Source organism: Polypterus senegalus, chromosome 4 (genome assembly GCF_016835505.1).
Source record: "Polypterus senegalus isolate Bchr_013 chromosome 4, ASM1683550v1, whole genome shotgun sequence".
Taxonomy (NCBI): Eukaryota; Metazoa; Chordata; class Cladistia; order Polypteriformes; family Polypteridae; genus Polypterus; species Polypterus senegalus.
In genome coordinates, this window is record NC_053157.1 from 235,546,991 (window position 1) to 235,563,902 (window position 16,912).

Sequence of the window (16,912 nt, forward strand, 5' to 3'; positions counted from 1 at the left end):
TTTCGGTTGCTCCCATTAGGGGATGCGACAGAGAATCATCTTCTTCCATATCATTCTGTCCTCTGTATCTTGCTGTCACCCCCATCACCTGCATGTCCTCTCTCACCACATCCATAAACCTTCTCTTAGGCCTTCCTCTTCTCTTCCCTGTCAGCTCTATCCTTAGCACCCTTCTCCCAATGTACCCAGCATCTCTCTCTCTCTCTGCACATGTCCAAACCAATGGAATCTCACCTCTCTGACTTTGTCTCCCAACCGTCCAACTTGACTGACTGAAGTGTTTAAAATGATGAAAGGAATTAGCACAGTGGATCGAGACGGTGACTTTAAAATGAGTTCAACAAGAACACGGGGACACGGTTGGAAACTTGAGGGTAAAAACCACACCAACTTTACAAAGTTTGTCGTCACACAGAGAACCACAGACACGTGGAATATGTGACCAACTAGTGTGGTGGAAAGTAGGACTTCAGGGTCCTTCAAAACTCAACTTGATGTTACTTTGGATAGGATCGGTGAGCTTTGTAGGGCTGAATGGTCTGTTCTCATCTAAATATTTCTAATGTTCTTAAAAAAAAAGGGGGGGCACACAATCCTCTTTTTCTTTATGAAAAAAGTTTCTGGTTACATGTCTCAGCTGGCAGTATTCTGACTACAAGTGTAGCTGCTATTATCAAAGGTTTCCAAAAATGTTGCAGGCTCAGCTTGCTTCACAGAATGAGTCAATGAGTATGACGTGTGCAAAAACACTCCACGGTCCAAGTATCGTCACTTGAAACGTTTTAATAAAATTCAAAGCAAAAACAGTTCACACAAACTAGTTACAGGTCCTGTTTTGTGTCTGTTTGTTACCGCATGTGTACATTCATACACAACTGTGACAGATAGGGGGCAGTATCGCTCCCTTGAACCCCTGTCCAAGACTCCAGACACCAGGAAAAAGTCCAATAGTTGACTTTATTTTTATGCCATAGTGCACAAAGCACCCTCTCCACCACTATACTCATTAACAAACGCAATAACTACAATAATACAATCCTCCACTCCCAGACGCGTTGCCACCCTTCCACCCAGCTCAGCCTGCCATCTGGGAGCTCCCACAATCCTTTTATACACCCTGACCCGGAAGTGTACCCAATCCCCAGTCCATGTGATTCTTTATTACTTCTGGGTCAGGTACAAGTCTTTTTCTTCACCCCAGAAGCATGTCACTTCTGTTGTCGCTCTTCTTATGACGCACTTCCAGGTTACAGGGCACAAATGATTCTTTGGTCCTCCCTGCAGCTCCCTCTTGTGGCCCCTGTGGTATCCAGCAGGGTCGTGTATAAAAACTACATAGTCCATGACTCCCTGCTGGTTTTCGGGGCACCTCCATACTGCAGGGAGGGTTCCATCTGGTGGCCTGGGGGTTTTGGCCGGGATAACAAGCCGGCCAAAGACCACACAACATACATGACATACAATCATTTGGTCAGAAAACCATACGCCATGGCATCCTTCTATTTGCAGGAAAATCTCACAACCCATCATTCTAGCAGACAGACCATGACCATAACTAATTAACATTCTGATATTACAAATATATCTCAGAAAGTTCTATAAAGATGTTATCTTATAGGGTAAAAGGTTACACCATTCTCTTAGTAACTTTGTAAAACTTGTATTCTATTCAGATTAGCAAACATTTGTGTGCATTTACCATTGTTATTCTAATTTTGGCTTTTACATCCAGAGTGAATTCTCATGTGACGCAGAAGGTTGCTGTTGTCAGTGAATTGTTTGCCACATTCAGCACAGCCATAAGGCTTTTCTCCAGTGTGGATTCTTTTGTGTTTTTGGAGAACGCTGCTGTAGGAGAACTGTTTTCCACAATCGGAACAGCAATATGGCTTCTCTCCTGTGTGAATTCTTAAGTGGGTCTGAAGACTGTTCTTAAGGGGAAATCGTTTGCCACATTCAGTGCAGTAGTACGGCTTTTCTCCAGAATGGATTCTTGTGTGCTTCTGAAGATGGCTGCTATCAGCAAATCTTTTTCCACATTCAGTACAGCCATAGGGTTTTTCTCCAGTGTGGATTCTCGTGTGTCTTTGGAGACTGTAACTGTTGGAAAATCGCTTGCCACATTCAGAGCAGCAATGAGGTTTTTCGCCAGTGTGAATTCTTATGTGTAATTGAAGGTTGCTATTATGGAGGAATCGTTTGCCACATATGGAACAGCAATACGGCTTTGGTGTTGTAGGACTCGTCCTGTGATTTTTACAGTCAGATTTGATTTCATATGTATTTCCACCCTGTCGGCAGGCGTGCAAATGCTCTTCATCTGGATTATGCAGTTGTTGATCAGTGTGGACAGCTTCTGTTAATCTGGCAGCAGGAAGACAAATGTACTTCAAAGAGGCTGAGGTTAAATTCTCTGTTCCGTCCTGGTAATCTGCAATTGCATATTCAAATACAAATGATAAAATTAGAGGAGTAGCACATCAAATAAATAATAATAATAATTCTTTGCATTTTTAGTCATATGAAAAAGTTTGGGAACCCCTCTCAGCCTGCATAATAATTGACTCTCCTTTCAACAAAAAAAGATAACAGTGGTATGTCTATCATTTCCTAGGAACATCCGAGCACTGGAGTGTTTTCCGAACAAAGATTTTTCATGAAGCAGTATTTAGTTGTATGAAATTAAATCAAATGTGAAAAACTGGCTGTGCACAACTGTGGGTCCCCTTGTAATTTTGCTGATTTGAATGCCTGTCACTGCTCAATGCTGATTACTTACAACATCAAACTGGTTGGATGAGCTCGTTAAGCCTTGAACTTCATAGACAAGGGTGTCCAATGTGATGGGCAACTGGGTCCCATGCCTGGCCGAGACGCCCCTTCTACATATGTTTTGGGGGAGCAACCATGGGCTCCTCAGTGCCTCCCCCAGTACACTTGGTGGCAGCCTCCCTGGCTGACGATGGTGCCTCAGTTTCCCATAGGGTTCCATGGGAGATGGAGTTCTCCACAACCCTGTGGGGATCTGGGGTGGCCGCCAGGGGGTGCCAGCCTGGACAACTCTACAGCCCCGCCCGGAAGTGCAATTAGGAACAGGTGATCCAACACCTGGAGCACTTCTGGGTAGGCTATAAAAAAGACCAGGAACTACCACTCAGGGCCAGAATTGGGAGGAATTGCTGTAGGATGATGTGCTGTGTTAGCCAGTATGGATGTAATGAGAACTCGGGCAAAATGACCCCTTTAATTGGCTAATTAAAAAGATTGCAATATGCAAGCTGCCTGAAGAAGGGGCCCGAGTTGCCTCGAAAGCTTGCAAATTGTAATCTCTTTAGTTAGGTTAGGGAAAAGACGGGGTCCCCATAGGCTCCGATTTGTTTGATTCTGGTTCTGTGTGTGCCCAGAAGGCACAGGCCATCAACCCCAATTTTTTTTGGGTCTAATCTTGCCTGAAGAAGGGGCCCGAGTTGCCTTGAAAGCTTGCGTTTTGTAATCTTTTTAGTTAGCCAATAAAAGGACCCATTCTACTTGACTTGTCATTGAATCCATAATGGCTAACACTAGCCAGTACCTCACCCTACTACTATAAGCAAAGATTTATAAAAAGCAAAAGTCAAAACGATGGCAACAATCAGGAAACAACCATCACAGCACCCTGGTACTACAAACATTTATGATACAATTGGTTACGTTTTGTTGGCTTTTCCAATTGGAGCCCAGGCAGGTCAAGTGACTTGTTTAGGGTCAGAAGTGGGATTGAAGGACTGGAAAATGGCAAATATCATCCCATTATATAAAAAGGGTGACCAGGCAGATCCAAGCAACTATAGGCCAGAAAGCTTAACATGCATCACAGGAAAATGAATGGAAGGAATTATTAAGGAGAAGTTTGAGCAACACATGGCAAGGACAGGAGTTTAACTGAACAGTAAGGATGGGCTCAGAAGAGGGAGGTCGTGTTTTACTAACAGGCTGGGATTCGATAAGGAGACAACACAAGGATTTGATCAAAGTGGAGCACGTGATATTTATTTGGACTTTCAGAAAGCATTTGATAAGGTGCCACATGAGAGGTTGGGTAACAAACTAAAAGAAGTGGCAGTCCGGGATGTGCTTTTTTAGATGGGGGCAGAACTGGCTCAGACGAAGGAAGCTAAACTACAAACACAGCACCCCAAGGCGCTTGTGCTAATCTCTGGAGATTTTAACCATGTGAAGCTGGATAAAACATTACCTGCCTTCTCGCAGTATGTGGATTGTAACATGCAGGGACATAGCAATATTGACCTACTGTACGCAAATGTTAAAGACGCATACAGCGCCACCCCGCTGCCTGCGCTTAGGAAAGCAGATCATAACCTGTTTCTGCTTCAGCCTCAATACAAACCAAGAGTGAGGGCGCTACCTACAACCAGACGCTCATTCAGGAAATGTTCCCCTGAGGCAGAGCAGGCTTTGAGAGACTGGAACTACAGACTGGGATATCCTGCAGGGGTCATATAGTGAGAACATTGAGGAGGTTGTTGACTGCACTACTGACAACATTAACTTCTTTATGGACATTGTAGTTCCAGTAACAACAGTACGCTGCTATGCTAACAACAAGCCATGGGTTACAAGTGACATCAATGGCCTTTTGAACCAGTAGGGCTTTTAAAGGCGGTGATCAGCATGAGCTCAACCGCGTGCAGAAGGAACTCAGAGTCTACCTCAGGGCGGCAAAGGAGCAGTACAGGAGAAAACTGGAGCAAAAGTTGCAGAATAACAGCATGAAGGAAGTGTGGGATGGGATTAAGATCATCACTGGCTGCAGCTCGAAGCAGGGTGAATCCGTTATATCATCACAGATGGACTTGGCCAGCAGACAGGATTGGGCAGATGAAACTTGTCAGTAAATGTAAAGAAGTACACATAGGAAGTAAAAATGGGAGTTTTGAATACACAATGGGCAGTCATAAAATCGAGAGTCCACCTCACGAGAAGGATTTAGGAGTCATGGTGGACTCTAAGCTATCGACTTCCCGACAGTGTTCAGAAGCCATTAAGAAGACTAACAGAATGTCAGGTTATATAGCGCCTTGACGTGTGCAGTACACCTCACAGGAGGTTCTGCTCAGGCTTTACAAGACACTGGTGAGGCCTCATCTGGAGTCCTGGGTGCAGTTTTGGTCTCCAGGCTACAAAAAGGACATAGCAGAACTAGAGAAGGTCCAGAGAAGAGCGACTAGGCTGATTCAGGGGCTACAGCGGATGAACGAAGAGGAATGACAGAAGGAGCTGAGCCCTAATAGTTTAAGCAAAAGAAGATTAAGAGGTGACATGATTGAAGTGTTTAAAATGAGGAAGGGAACTAGTCCAGTGGATCGAGACTGTTATTTTAAAATGAGTTCATCAAGAACACGGGGACACAGTTGGAAACTTGTGAATTGTAAATTTCACACAAACATTAGGATGTTTTTCTTTACACAAAGAACGACAGACACTTGGAATAAGCGACCAAGTAGTGTGGTAGACAGTAAGACATTAGGGACTTTCAAAACTCGACTCGATGTTTTTTAGGAAGTAATAAGTGGACAGAACTGGCTAGCTTTGTTGGGCTGAATGGCCTGTTCTGGTCCTGAGTGTTCCAAAGTTCTAATGAAACACCACACTGCCTGCATGTCCTAAGAAGGGGTGAGATTGTATGGATGTCTGATTTTACTACCCTGTAATCATTTGTAATACGGAAAGCAGTTTGTGCTTAACATACATAAACAAAATCATGATGTAAGAGACGGCCAGCAGCTCATCCTGGCCGGGATGCCCTGAGAAGGATGGGGGGGAGGCAGTATCCAAAAGTTAAACTTAATCCCATCCCACACTTCCTTCATGCTGTTATTCTGCAACTTTTGCTCCAGTTTTCTCCTGTACGGCTCCTTTGCCGCCCTGAGGTGGACTCTGAGTTCCTTCTGCACACGCTTGAGTTCATGCTGATCACCGCCTTTAAAAGCCCTACTGGTTCAAAAGGCCATTGATGTCACTTGTAATCCATGGCTTGTTGTTAGCATAGCAGCGTACTGTTGTTACTGGAACTACAATGTCCATAAAGAAGTTAATGTTGTCAGTAGTGCAGTCAACAACCTCCTCAATGTTCTCACTATATGACCCCTGCAGGATATCCCAGTCCATAGTTCCAGTCTCTCAAAGCCTGCTCTGCCTCAGGGGAACATTTCCTGAATGAGCGTCTGGTTGTAGGTAGCGCCCTCACTCTTGGTTTGTAGTGAGGCTGAAGCAGAAACAGGTTATGATCTGCTTTCCTAAGCGCAGGCAGCGGGGTGGCGCTGTATGCGTCTTTAACATTTGCGTACAGTAGGTCAATATTGCTATGTCCCTGCATGTTACAATCCACATACTGCGAGAAGGCAGGTAATGTTTTGTCCAGCTTCACATGGTTAAAATCTCCAAAGATTAGCACAAGCGCCTTGGGGTGCTGTGTTTGTAGTTTAGCTTCCTGTGTCTGAGCCAGTTCTGCCCCCATCCAAAAAAGCACATCCCGGACTGCCACTTCTTTTAGTTTGTTACCCAACCTCTCATGTGGCACCTTATCAAATGCTTTCTGAAAGACTTTAGATGGAAGCTCCCCTGGATTGTAGCGGTACCCCGGATTCCCACAGGCCATCCTGGGACTTGGAGTTTGGTATCTCAGCCCTGTTGGGTGCCGTGGAAAGAGTCATGGTTCCCTTATATCCCCGAGGACGGAAGCCCCGAAGTACTTCCGGGCTGAATAAAGAAGTTGAATTCTCCATCTGACCCGGAAGTGTGGCAAGTCACATAGGAGGAAGAAGAGAAGCACTTCCGGGTCAAGGACTTCTGAAAACGCAAACAGAGTGGGGTGTATGGTGGACAAAGCTTGCTGGGTGGTGTGGAGGAGAAAGAGAGAGAGAATTGTGTCTATTATTGTAATTACTTGCCTGTTTAATGTGGCTGTGATGCTTAGAGGGCACCGTTTAAAGAAGAGAATTATTAAAAGATCCTCTTGGTGCTTTTACCTGCCGTCCTGAGTGTCTGTCCGTTGGGTGTAAAGGGGTAACCGTGCCACCGAGCATCCACAATGATTACTATTATTACTACTATAGCTCGAACAGGGCTATCCATCTGACAATATTGGTTTTAGCACACCTACCAATTGGTGAGATAAAAATAAAAATGTATATTGTGTGGGATGAGATGATAACCCCTGGGAGTTGAGGAGCAGAAATTGTTTTTCTTGCAAAAACTGTTCTATAGGCTGCCATGTCCTCCTGTCTCTCTACAGCCTGCTGCCCACCATGGCATTGCACAGAAGGTCTTATTGCCTTGTGAACGATGTTTCTCTACACTAAAGCATGTGAAGAACGAGGAGCACCTCGAGGCCTTTACGCTCATGTCAGTACAGAGGGAGACTCTTGTTGGACTCGACACGGACAGTAGAATCGAGGAGGCCACACACAGGAGTGAACTCTTACGTCACCGGTTGATTTTCTAGGCCGGGGTAAAAATATTTTTTTAATATGGCGTGGCTTTAATTTTTGTACATATATGGCGCAGCCTGGGTGAGTATGAGATACCTGGCCCGAATTTTAATTCCAGTCCAGCCATTGCGTGACCCTGAGGACAATGATAACTAAACACTGAATCACGCAATCCGAATGAAGGAGTCACCAGAACATTCTAGTAAATCTGCTCCAGTAGATTTTTCCACCCCGAGGTAACAATTTTGCATTTTTTTTTTGTTCAGTTTTCTCTTAAGTGTAGCACTTTTGAGAAAATATACAATATTGAACAAGATGTCATTCCTGCATTTCATTAAACAACAAAATGAAAAAAGAACAATATTGGCTTGCAGTTCTTCACTACCACACTGGACTTCATTGGTACTGTGTCTGTTCAGTGAATCCTTGGGTGCCGCTGGTTTGACTTTGTGTTGCTCATGGAGTCACATATGAGGCACATGACCTGCATTGTGAGGGAGCGTCAAGTCAAGTCAAGTTGAGGAGCATGCACTGGTACAGCACGTTGCCGCACCCACTACATGACAAAACAACTTGGGGTCCCAGTTGGCAACCCCCCCCGGCAGACACGCGGTCCAGTCCCACCCTCCAGAAATGACCCTCTATCTGCCGCAGCCAGATGTTGCTGGGCCTGCTCCAGCCACTCGGGTCCCCAACAATGAGGATCCTGCGACCTGGATCACCCTCGGGGAAATGTGCCACATGGCCATAGTGCCGTAACCGACGCTCCCTCACACTGCAGGTCATGTGCCTCATTCGGGACTCCGTGAGCAACACAAAGTCAAACAAGCAGGACCAAAGGATTCTCTGAAGAGACACACATGAAGGAGTCCAGTCTTCATTCAGGTCACTGGATAGCGTCCATATCTCATAAACAGGAAGCACCAGGACTCTGAAGACTTGGCCCTTCATCCTTTTGCTGAGTGACCTCATGACCCCCCCATGCTCTCCCAGTCCGTCTACAGACTTTATATGAAGAGTCACCAAAGTCAAATAAATGTCACTGCCAAGGTAAGTAAACCTCTCAACAAGGTCGACACTCTCTCCGCCGACAGGCACACTGCTGATGGCCGTGCCCAAGAGGTCATTAAAGGCCTGATCTTTGTTTTTCTATCAGGACACTCGCAAGCCCAGACACTCAGACCCCTCACTCAGTCTCTCGAGAGGCCCCGATCAGAGCTTTCATTGACTCCTCAAAGATCACAGCATCGTCAGCAAAGTCAAAATCAGTGACTCTTTCTTCACCGACAGATGCCCCCCAGCCACTAGACCCCACGACCTTGCCCAACACCCAGTCCAGACAAGCACTGAACAGAGTAGGAGCAAAAATACACCGCTGACAGACCACAGAATCAACTGGGAAAAACAAAGAGGTTCTGCCTCCACTCTGCACAGCACTCACAGTACCAGTGTACAGGCCGGCAACCTTGAGGGGATCCCGCCATCCCTCAGGATGTCCCACAAGGCAGCTCGATCAACTGAGTCAAACAAAGTTCAACAAAGGCTGCAAAGAAACTCTGCCGATATTCACGTTTGCGCTCCATGAAAACCCTCAGTGCCAGGATGCGACTTCGGCATAAAAACCAGACTGTTCCGGTCACTGGTAGGTGAGCAAGTGATCACATATCCTATTGAGGATGACCCTAGCAAGGACCTTACTTGGCACCAAGAGCAGAGTTATCCCCCTGTAGTTGCTGCAATCCAGGTGATCACCCTTCCCTCTCCAGATAGGAAGGACAAGTCCCATTTCCCACTCAGTTGGGATGACGCCAGTCTCCCAAATGGAAGCAAAGATTGCTTGCATTGCCAGGAGGACAGCCTTATCACCAGATACCTCAGACCCCTGCAGCCTTCCCCCTCAGCTGGTTCACCACCTGTGCCATCTCAGTGAGATTGGGTGGTTGGAGGATCAGCCTTAAGAACCGCAGACCCAGAGATATCCAACGTCCTAGCCGGAGGATCGGCTTTGAACAACTGCTCAGAGTAGCCAGCCCAGCGGGTCACAACTGCAGTGTCATCCGTAAGGACCGTCCCATCAGCCGCCCTGACTGCGACTGTCCGAGGAACAGATTCGGATGTGCGTAATGCTTCGTGGGAGTGTCAGTTATGGTGTAACAGGGTTAATTTGGTATTCTATGTTATATTTTTACTTTGCATTTCCCAAAAATTGTTATAATATGTTTATGTAGTATGTACATAATGTTAAGTAGGAACCAATCATTGGGAGAGCATGTGTTGCAGGCTGGGGTGCTGTTATGGGTACTTTTGTCCTTATTCCAGCAGGCGCGTATTGGGCTTGTGGAGCTCTGTTTATTTCTTTGTTTAAAAATCTTTTGTTTGTTTGAATTGTTTGCCTTGCTCTTTTTGAGAAAAAAAAATTGTTTCTTTTTTATTTCCTTTCGCTCTCTCAGAGGGTGTACTTGGCTTGCGGGAGTAAATAAAGTGGTTGAGTTTCTCAGAAACAACGGGCGTATGGTCCAATACTGTCTGCCGTGGAAAGAAGAAAGGAGGGAGTAAAAAAGGTTACGACGGCACTACGGCCATGTGGCACGATTACCCGAGGGTGATTCAGCTCGCAGGACCCTCATTGTTGAGGTAAAGGAAACGCCCCCTGAAAACCTGGCTGAGGCAGATAAAGGATCATTTCCAGAAGGTGGGAGTGGACCGCGTGTCTGCCAGGGGGATGTCCCATCCAGGATCTCAAGCTGTTTGGTTGTGTGGTGGGTGTGACAATGCGCTGTATCAGTACCTGCTCCCCAACCTGACCTAACCGGAGCACTTCACTGTTAAAAATCACTGCTTTATACTGGGAAATGCAGCAAGCTGAGCAGCTGGTCTGTCTTCAAATTCGATCAAAGAGACATATGCAACATCAGAATGTATGAATGCGACCAATTTCACTTCCTTTTTCATTTAATCACATTACTTACTTAACTCAGCATTCCCAGATGGCTGCTGCCCTTCTCCTTCTCTCCCATTTCCCTCACCGACTGTCTCCTCAAACTCCAGAGAATCCTGCTGGGCTGCCAGTTGTCTTGTGTTTGTGAGTTGGGGCTGTAAACCATAATGAGATTCTTCACAGATATGCTGCTTGAAGATGTTCCCATTTTCACGTTTGTGCAGATCAAGGCAAACCGAGAAATCCTTTGAATCCTCGACTTTCACGGCAACAGTCTCTCCCTCGGGTGGCGGTGCTGCCGCCGCCGCCTTCTCCTCCTCCTCTTTAAAGACCGAAATTCTTTCCTCACAGTCCTCCAGCTTCACACACAAATCTGCAGGTGCAGCCCACTTACAGTGCTCTTCTTTTAAGTCTGTCAATCCGTTGGTGTTATTTTTGACTGCGGCCATCCTCCGTGGAAAACTCTTCTCTCCCGAGACTCCCTTCTCACATGGCCATTAGACACCTCATTGCATGGCCATTAGACACTTCATTGCATAGCCATTAGACACCTCATTGCATGGCCATGTGAACTTGTGCTCCTTCTTATCTGTCCAAAAAAAAAAAACAAAAAAGATAAAACTACTTCATTAAGTCATCAGACATAACCTGATCACATTTCAGGGAAGACTTCCAGTTTTTACCAAAAACAGAAAACTAGCGACTAAGCTTTTTACGGGAGATTTTGAAATGCTGCAAACCCTCCACGTCAGCCTAAGAAACTCGAAACAGATTTGTAGCGTACAAGTACTTGACACAAAGACAAAGTCCAGCCGAATGAGAAAAGACCATTAGGAAGGTGAGGGGAAACGCTTCAAAACCTTTTCTTATTCATCACTCTGAAGCATTTCACACTGGCAGCATGGGTCTAGTTCAAGATGGCCGAAACACAATAGTGAAAGATCCAAACATTGGGCTTGACAAAAACTAACACCACCGTTTCAAAGAGATCTGGCCTGTGCTGTATTAATAAGTCACATCTCAATTAAAGTGACGACAACAGAAAAACACACTGCAGGGAACACATTCAGCACACACCTGCACTGAGTCACATATGCCAGCCATTACAAACATTAAGAAGCCACCTGTTAGCTCCTAATAGACAAGGACCTGCCTACAGTCATATGAAAAGGTTTGTGAACCCCTCTCAGCCTGCATAATAATTGACTCTCCTTTCAACAATAAAGATAACAGTGGTACGTCTTTCATTTCCTAGGAACATCCGAGTCCTGAGGTGTTTTCTGAACAAAGGTTTTTAGTGAAGCAGTACTTAGCTGTATGAAATTAAATCAAATGTGGAAAAACTGGCTGTGCACAAATGTGGGTCCCCTTGTCATTGTACTGATTTAAATGGCTGTCACTGCTCAATGCTGATTACTTACAACACCAAACTGGTTGGACGAGCTCGTTGAGCCTTGAACTTCACAGACAGGAGTGTCCAATCATGAGTGGTCAAAGGTATTTAAGGTGGTCAATTGCAAGTTGTGCTTCCTTCCCTTTGACTCTCCTCTGAAGAGTGACAGACAGCATGGGATCCTCAAAGCAACTCTCCAAAGATCTGAAAACAAAGATTGTTGAGTCTCCTGGTTTAGGGGAAGGCTACAAAAAGCCATCTCGGAGGTTTAAACTGTCAGTATCAACTGTAAGGACTGGAATAAGGAAATGGAAGGCCACAGGCACAGTTGATGTTAAACCCAGCAGCTCTGGCAGGCCAAGAAAAATACAGGAGCGGCATATGAGCAGGATTGTGAGAATGGTTACAGACAACCATAGATCACCTCCAAAGACCTGCAAGAACATCTCGCTGCAGATGGTGTATCTGTACATCGTTCTAAAAGTCAGCACAATTTGCACAAAGAACATCAGTATGGCAGAGTGATGAGAAAGAAGCAAACAAACAGAGTCGCTTGTTGTATCAAATGCTCATTTAGACAAGCCAGATTCACTTGGGAACAAATTGCTTTGGACCGATGAGACAGAAATGGAGTTATTTGTTGATAACAAAAAGCGCTTTGCATGGCGGAAGAAGAACACCGCAGTCCAAAAAAAACACCTGCTATTTCCTGTCAAATTTGGTGGAGGTCCCATCATACTGTGGGGCTGTGTGGCCAGTTCAGATGAATTCAACCCAATATCAACAAATAAAAGGTTATGTCTCGTCCTCGCACACCGTTTTCCTTCACGTTATCATCTGTCTCAAATCGACGACCACCCATATGTCTGTTTTTTTTTTTTTTAGCGGTCTAAAAAGGTGGAAATCAAACGGTGCCAAATCTGACGAATCAGGAGGATGTGGCAATACCACAAAACTTCAGTTTCTCCAGACAAGCCTTGGTGTTCTTATCAGTGTTTGTCTCATTGTCTGGCAGCATAAGGACCCCTTGAGACAGCAGACCCCACCACTTGGATCGAAAAGCAGGCTTTACATTGATCTCCAGCAATTCACGGTAACTTGGCACTAGTGACTGTAGGACCCCTCAGTATGGAGTGGTCAACAATAACTCGGGTGCACAAGTGGTGGCGAGGACGAGATAAAAGCTTTCATTCTCCTGGAATCCAGGCAGGTGGCACAAGTGCACCGAGAAAGCTGGAGACGACATTGAGAAAGGACAGCATCAGTTTTGTGAAGGTTCGTTCCACTTTCTAATAATTCCCTAACTTTAGCTTGACTGCCCCTCGCATTTATAACCAACATATACTACATTGCCAAAAGTATTGGGACACCCCACCAAATCATTGAATTCTGGTTTTTCAATCATTTCCACGGCCACAGGTGTATCACATCAAGCCTCTCGACATGCAGACTGCTGGCTTCTACCAACATTTGTGACAGAATGGACCACTCTCAGGAGTTCAGTGAATTCAAGTTGGTACCATGAGAGGATTCCCCCCCCCCCGCCCCCCGACAGTCCTTTACAGAAGTTTACTGTCACATCTCAAATGCTAAGCATCCCATTTAAACTTCAATAACACGAAACTCTGGCGAAACCACAAAGAGGACTTCACGACTGCGTTGTGATGGAGTGAAAAGCAGAGCGGGCGTTTGGCACGGAGTGGAAAATCAAATGATAAAACGTCAGGAATGGTCTCCTCTCGACTGTCTCGTATATTCAGATAAGGGGATGGATATTTGTGAAGTAAAACCGCAAGACAAGGATTATGTTTTCAATGTAATGTACGTTAAAGAACCATCCATCCATTATCCAACCCGTTATAGCCAAACACAGGGTCACGGGGGTCTGCTGGAGCCAATCCTAGCCAGCACGGGGCGTAAGGCAGGAACAAATCCCCGGTAGGGCGCCAGCCCACCGCAGGGCAAACACACCAAGCAAACACTACGGACAACCATCAACAACAAATCACATCAAATTAATAATATTTTGAATACAGTTATTGTAATAGTAAAGTTGAACAAATCTGAATCATGAATAAAAAAAAACTCGAGTGTGTGTTCAGGTAAAGTACCACTTCCGGTTAGTGGAAATAGCCCAAAAGTTGATAGAAATCTACGTTTTGTAACTAATACTTGTAGGCAGAATTTGCTTGATCTGAGTAAAACCGTACTCAAGTTATCGCGTTTAAATAGACACACACAGACATAATTCCAAAAATGGCATTTTCGGACTGAGGGAGGTCTAAAACGTCATGATTCATCAAAATCTCCACATTGAACTTTTGGACAATTACAATACTCTCCCTACACTTCGTATACGAGAAAATAAAGACGGTGGGCTAGCACGAGAAGTTCGGAAACACGGCGCAATGCGCCTGCGCTAAACGAAAAGACGCATTGATCTCCATGGGACTCCGAAATCTTCAGCACAGCGCAGCTCCGAGTCAGAACGTTATCATAGCACAGGTTCGGGAAGCGAGCGACGACTACAGTTCGAAATAAACGCGTGAACGACCGATCCACCGAATCGCCAGCAAAAGGAACCGCTTATTAGCCACACTTGAACTCTCCGCGCGGTGCCGAGCCCCCTCAGCGCGCCACCTTGTCCCTCACCGACGGGCATTTCCTACAAGTACTCGCCTGCCACGTCCGACTGTGTCTTACCTTTCAGCACTTCTGCTTGAATTTTATGTAGAGCGAAGACACTTCATTGGAGAGCGGAAGCCGTGTGCTAGAGGAAAAAAAGGAATTAAGGCAAAACAAATGACGTCATCATCACGCGACGAAGGACACGTGATCCCGCACACACCTTATTGTTATTACAGTCCCGCTCTCCATTCATCACACGTGTTCAGACTTCTCAGACAAAGAAATCAAAGTACGTGAGGTAAGATAAAGTCGCTTGGTTGGAAATCACCGGCGTTGAAGGATTTCTAGATGGAGGAGATGTTCGACACCGCGTGGGTCGCTCGCATTTAGGGGGTGTGCTTTTTTTCCCCTCTTTTGGTATTGGCAATTCAAATCGCTCTCTCACAGCGTACTCCGAGTTGCGGTACTGTGGGAATTTCACCACTGGGTTTGGGGTTTTATGAAGTTATCGGTGCCCCTTGAAATAAGTGCGCATTTTTTCATTTAGCCCAGTCTTAGGTGTGAGTGTTATCAATCTGCTTGTGCTCGCGCATTTTGAGCGCTGTTTCGCCCTGCGAGTTCACGCATGTTTAGTGTCGCCCGTCGGTCACACGCACGCGCAGCCGCCTGCTCTTCTTCACGATCCCGCACTGCGTCCTATAGAGTCGGTCGGTGGTACGCTGGGCCCCGCTTTCCGAATGATTTTTTTTTTTATCGTTCCGATAAAGTGTATCTAAATTGTTAATGTATTTTACAGTTCATATAAAGTAAAAACTGAATAAAAATATTGTTGGATGCACAATAAAAAAGTGGTATTATTCCTGTACAGCAATTGACTGAGATTGGGGTACAATTAAAAATCTAAGTGTCGTCACGTTTATCAGTTTAAAGTTGAATCTACATGTCCTGTCCAGTGGAACCGACGTAGAGCAACGTAGACGCGACAGTGCACCCTTTCAGCGTGAAAGCACCAAGGGGCACAGCAGATGAGGAATGTTCCAGAGACTTGTGGAAGAAAATAAAAATAACAGATAACCGATAAAACACAGGCAGGAGAAAGCGTCAATCATTCTTTTTATTATTATCTAAATCTCACAAGAGGCAACACAACATATCTTTTTTAGCAAGTGTTGCAAAGGAAAAGAGCGTCCTCTGCGCAGTATTTGTACATTTCATTGATTAGATCACAGTTACAGGGAAATGATTACATAATCAGTGAGAAGTCAAGCAAAATGAACCCTTGTATTGGCAAACTAAAAAGATTACAATATGCAAGCTTTTGAGGAAACTCGGGCCCCTTCTTCAGGCAAAGTTGTGGAAGGACAGAGGAGTATTGCATAATCCTAGAAACATTTAACCACGATTGGTTACACCCCGTTGCTAGCGGGACGTGACAAAACATTAATGCCTTAAATAACCGCAATTAGCCCCGTCCACTTGGCTGATTGATAGTCCTTAAGAGTACATGATGGTTCAGGAGGGTTAAAAGTACACTCGGTGCACAGGATGCACGTTCATTTTTATGTTCTGAACCATGTGCTTCCTACATGTGCCATCAACCGTGCAGAACAGTAGAACAATGATTATACCTTAAAATATAACATTTTCGCTTAAGCTGTATATAAAAATAACTAAAATGCATTTACCGTAGTGGATAATAAAATAACAGTTTCAGCCTTTAAGCATAAGCTCAGAAGAATATGAAACTCGGTACATGTTGGGTCAGTGCTGTCTAACTCCGGTCCTGGAGGGCTGCAGGTTATCATTCTAACCCTTTTCTTAATCAGTGACCTGTTTTGACTGCTAATTAACTCCCCTTTCATTTTTATTGACTTGTTGTTTAACATTTTCCCTCCTGGAATTTCTTCATTGTTCCTCTGAATTGCTTCATTTCTTTCCTTTAACAGAAATGAAATGTGAAGTGAGTGAGCCGACAGAAGACCATCTACGTCTGGGCCTCAAACTCCAACCACTGGCTTCATTGGGCACCTGAGTCGTGTCATTCATTATACAATACAATACAATACAGTTTATTTTTGTATAGCCCAAAATCACACAGGAAGTGCCGCAAAGGGCTTTAACAGGCCCTGCCTTTTGACAGCCCCCCAGCTTTGACTCTCTGAGAAGACAAGGAAAAACTCCCAATAAAAACCTTGTAGGGAAAATGGAAGAAACCTCGGAAAGGCAGTTCAAAGAGAGACCCCTTTCCAGGTAGGTTGGGCGTGCAGTGGGTGTCAAAAGTAGGGGGTCAATACAATACAATACACAGAACAATTCCTTAAGACGGCATAATAATAAAAATTTTAGAAGTACGGTTTAACAGTAGATGATATGACATAATTAGGTTTGGATATTTTTAGAGTCCTGGAGACCTCATCCATCTAGCTGCCTCCCCATTTGGCCATGCCACGGCTGAAACGTTGC

The 16,912-nt window shown here is 45.1% G+C and overlaps 1 protein-coding gene across 1 annotated transcript; it reads right to left on the minus strand.

Moving 5' to 3' along the window:
- Window positions 1–1,370: 1,370 nt before the first annotated feature.
- LOC120528197 (oocyte zinc finger protein XlCOF20-like) lies at window positions 1,371–14,606 on the minus strand. Its single transcript, XM_039752281.1, has 3 exons — window positions 14,525–14,606; window positions 10,460–11,017; window positions 1,371–2,431 (listed from the first exon to the last, which is right to left on the minus strand). The coding sequence occupies exons 2-3, from the start codon at window positions 10,875–10,877 to the stop codon at window positions 1,710–1,712; spliced, it is 1,140 nt and encodes a 379-aa protein (XP_039608215.1). The 5' UTR covers window positions 10,878–11,017; window positions 14,525–14,606; the 3' UTR covers window positions 1,371–1,709.
- Window positions 14,607–16,912: the final 2,306 nt, after the last annotated feature.

Coding starts and splice junctions, on each gene's coding strand:
- LOC120528197 (XM_039752281.1), bottom strand. CDS start 10,877: ATGGCCGCAGTCAAAAATAACACCAACGGATTGACAGACTTAAAAGAA. Junction 2,432..10,459: donor ATCTGGGAATGCTGAGTTAA/GTAAGTAATGTG, acceptor ATGCAATTGCAG/ATTACCAGGACGGAACAGAG.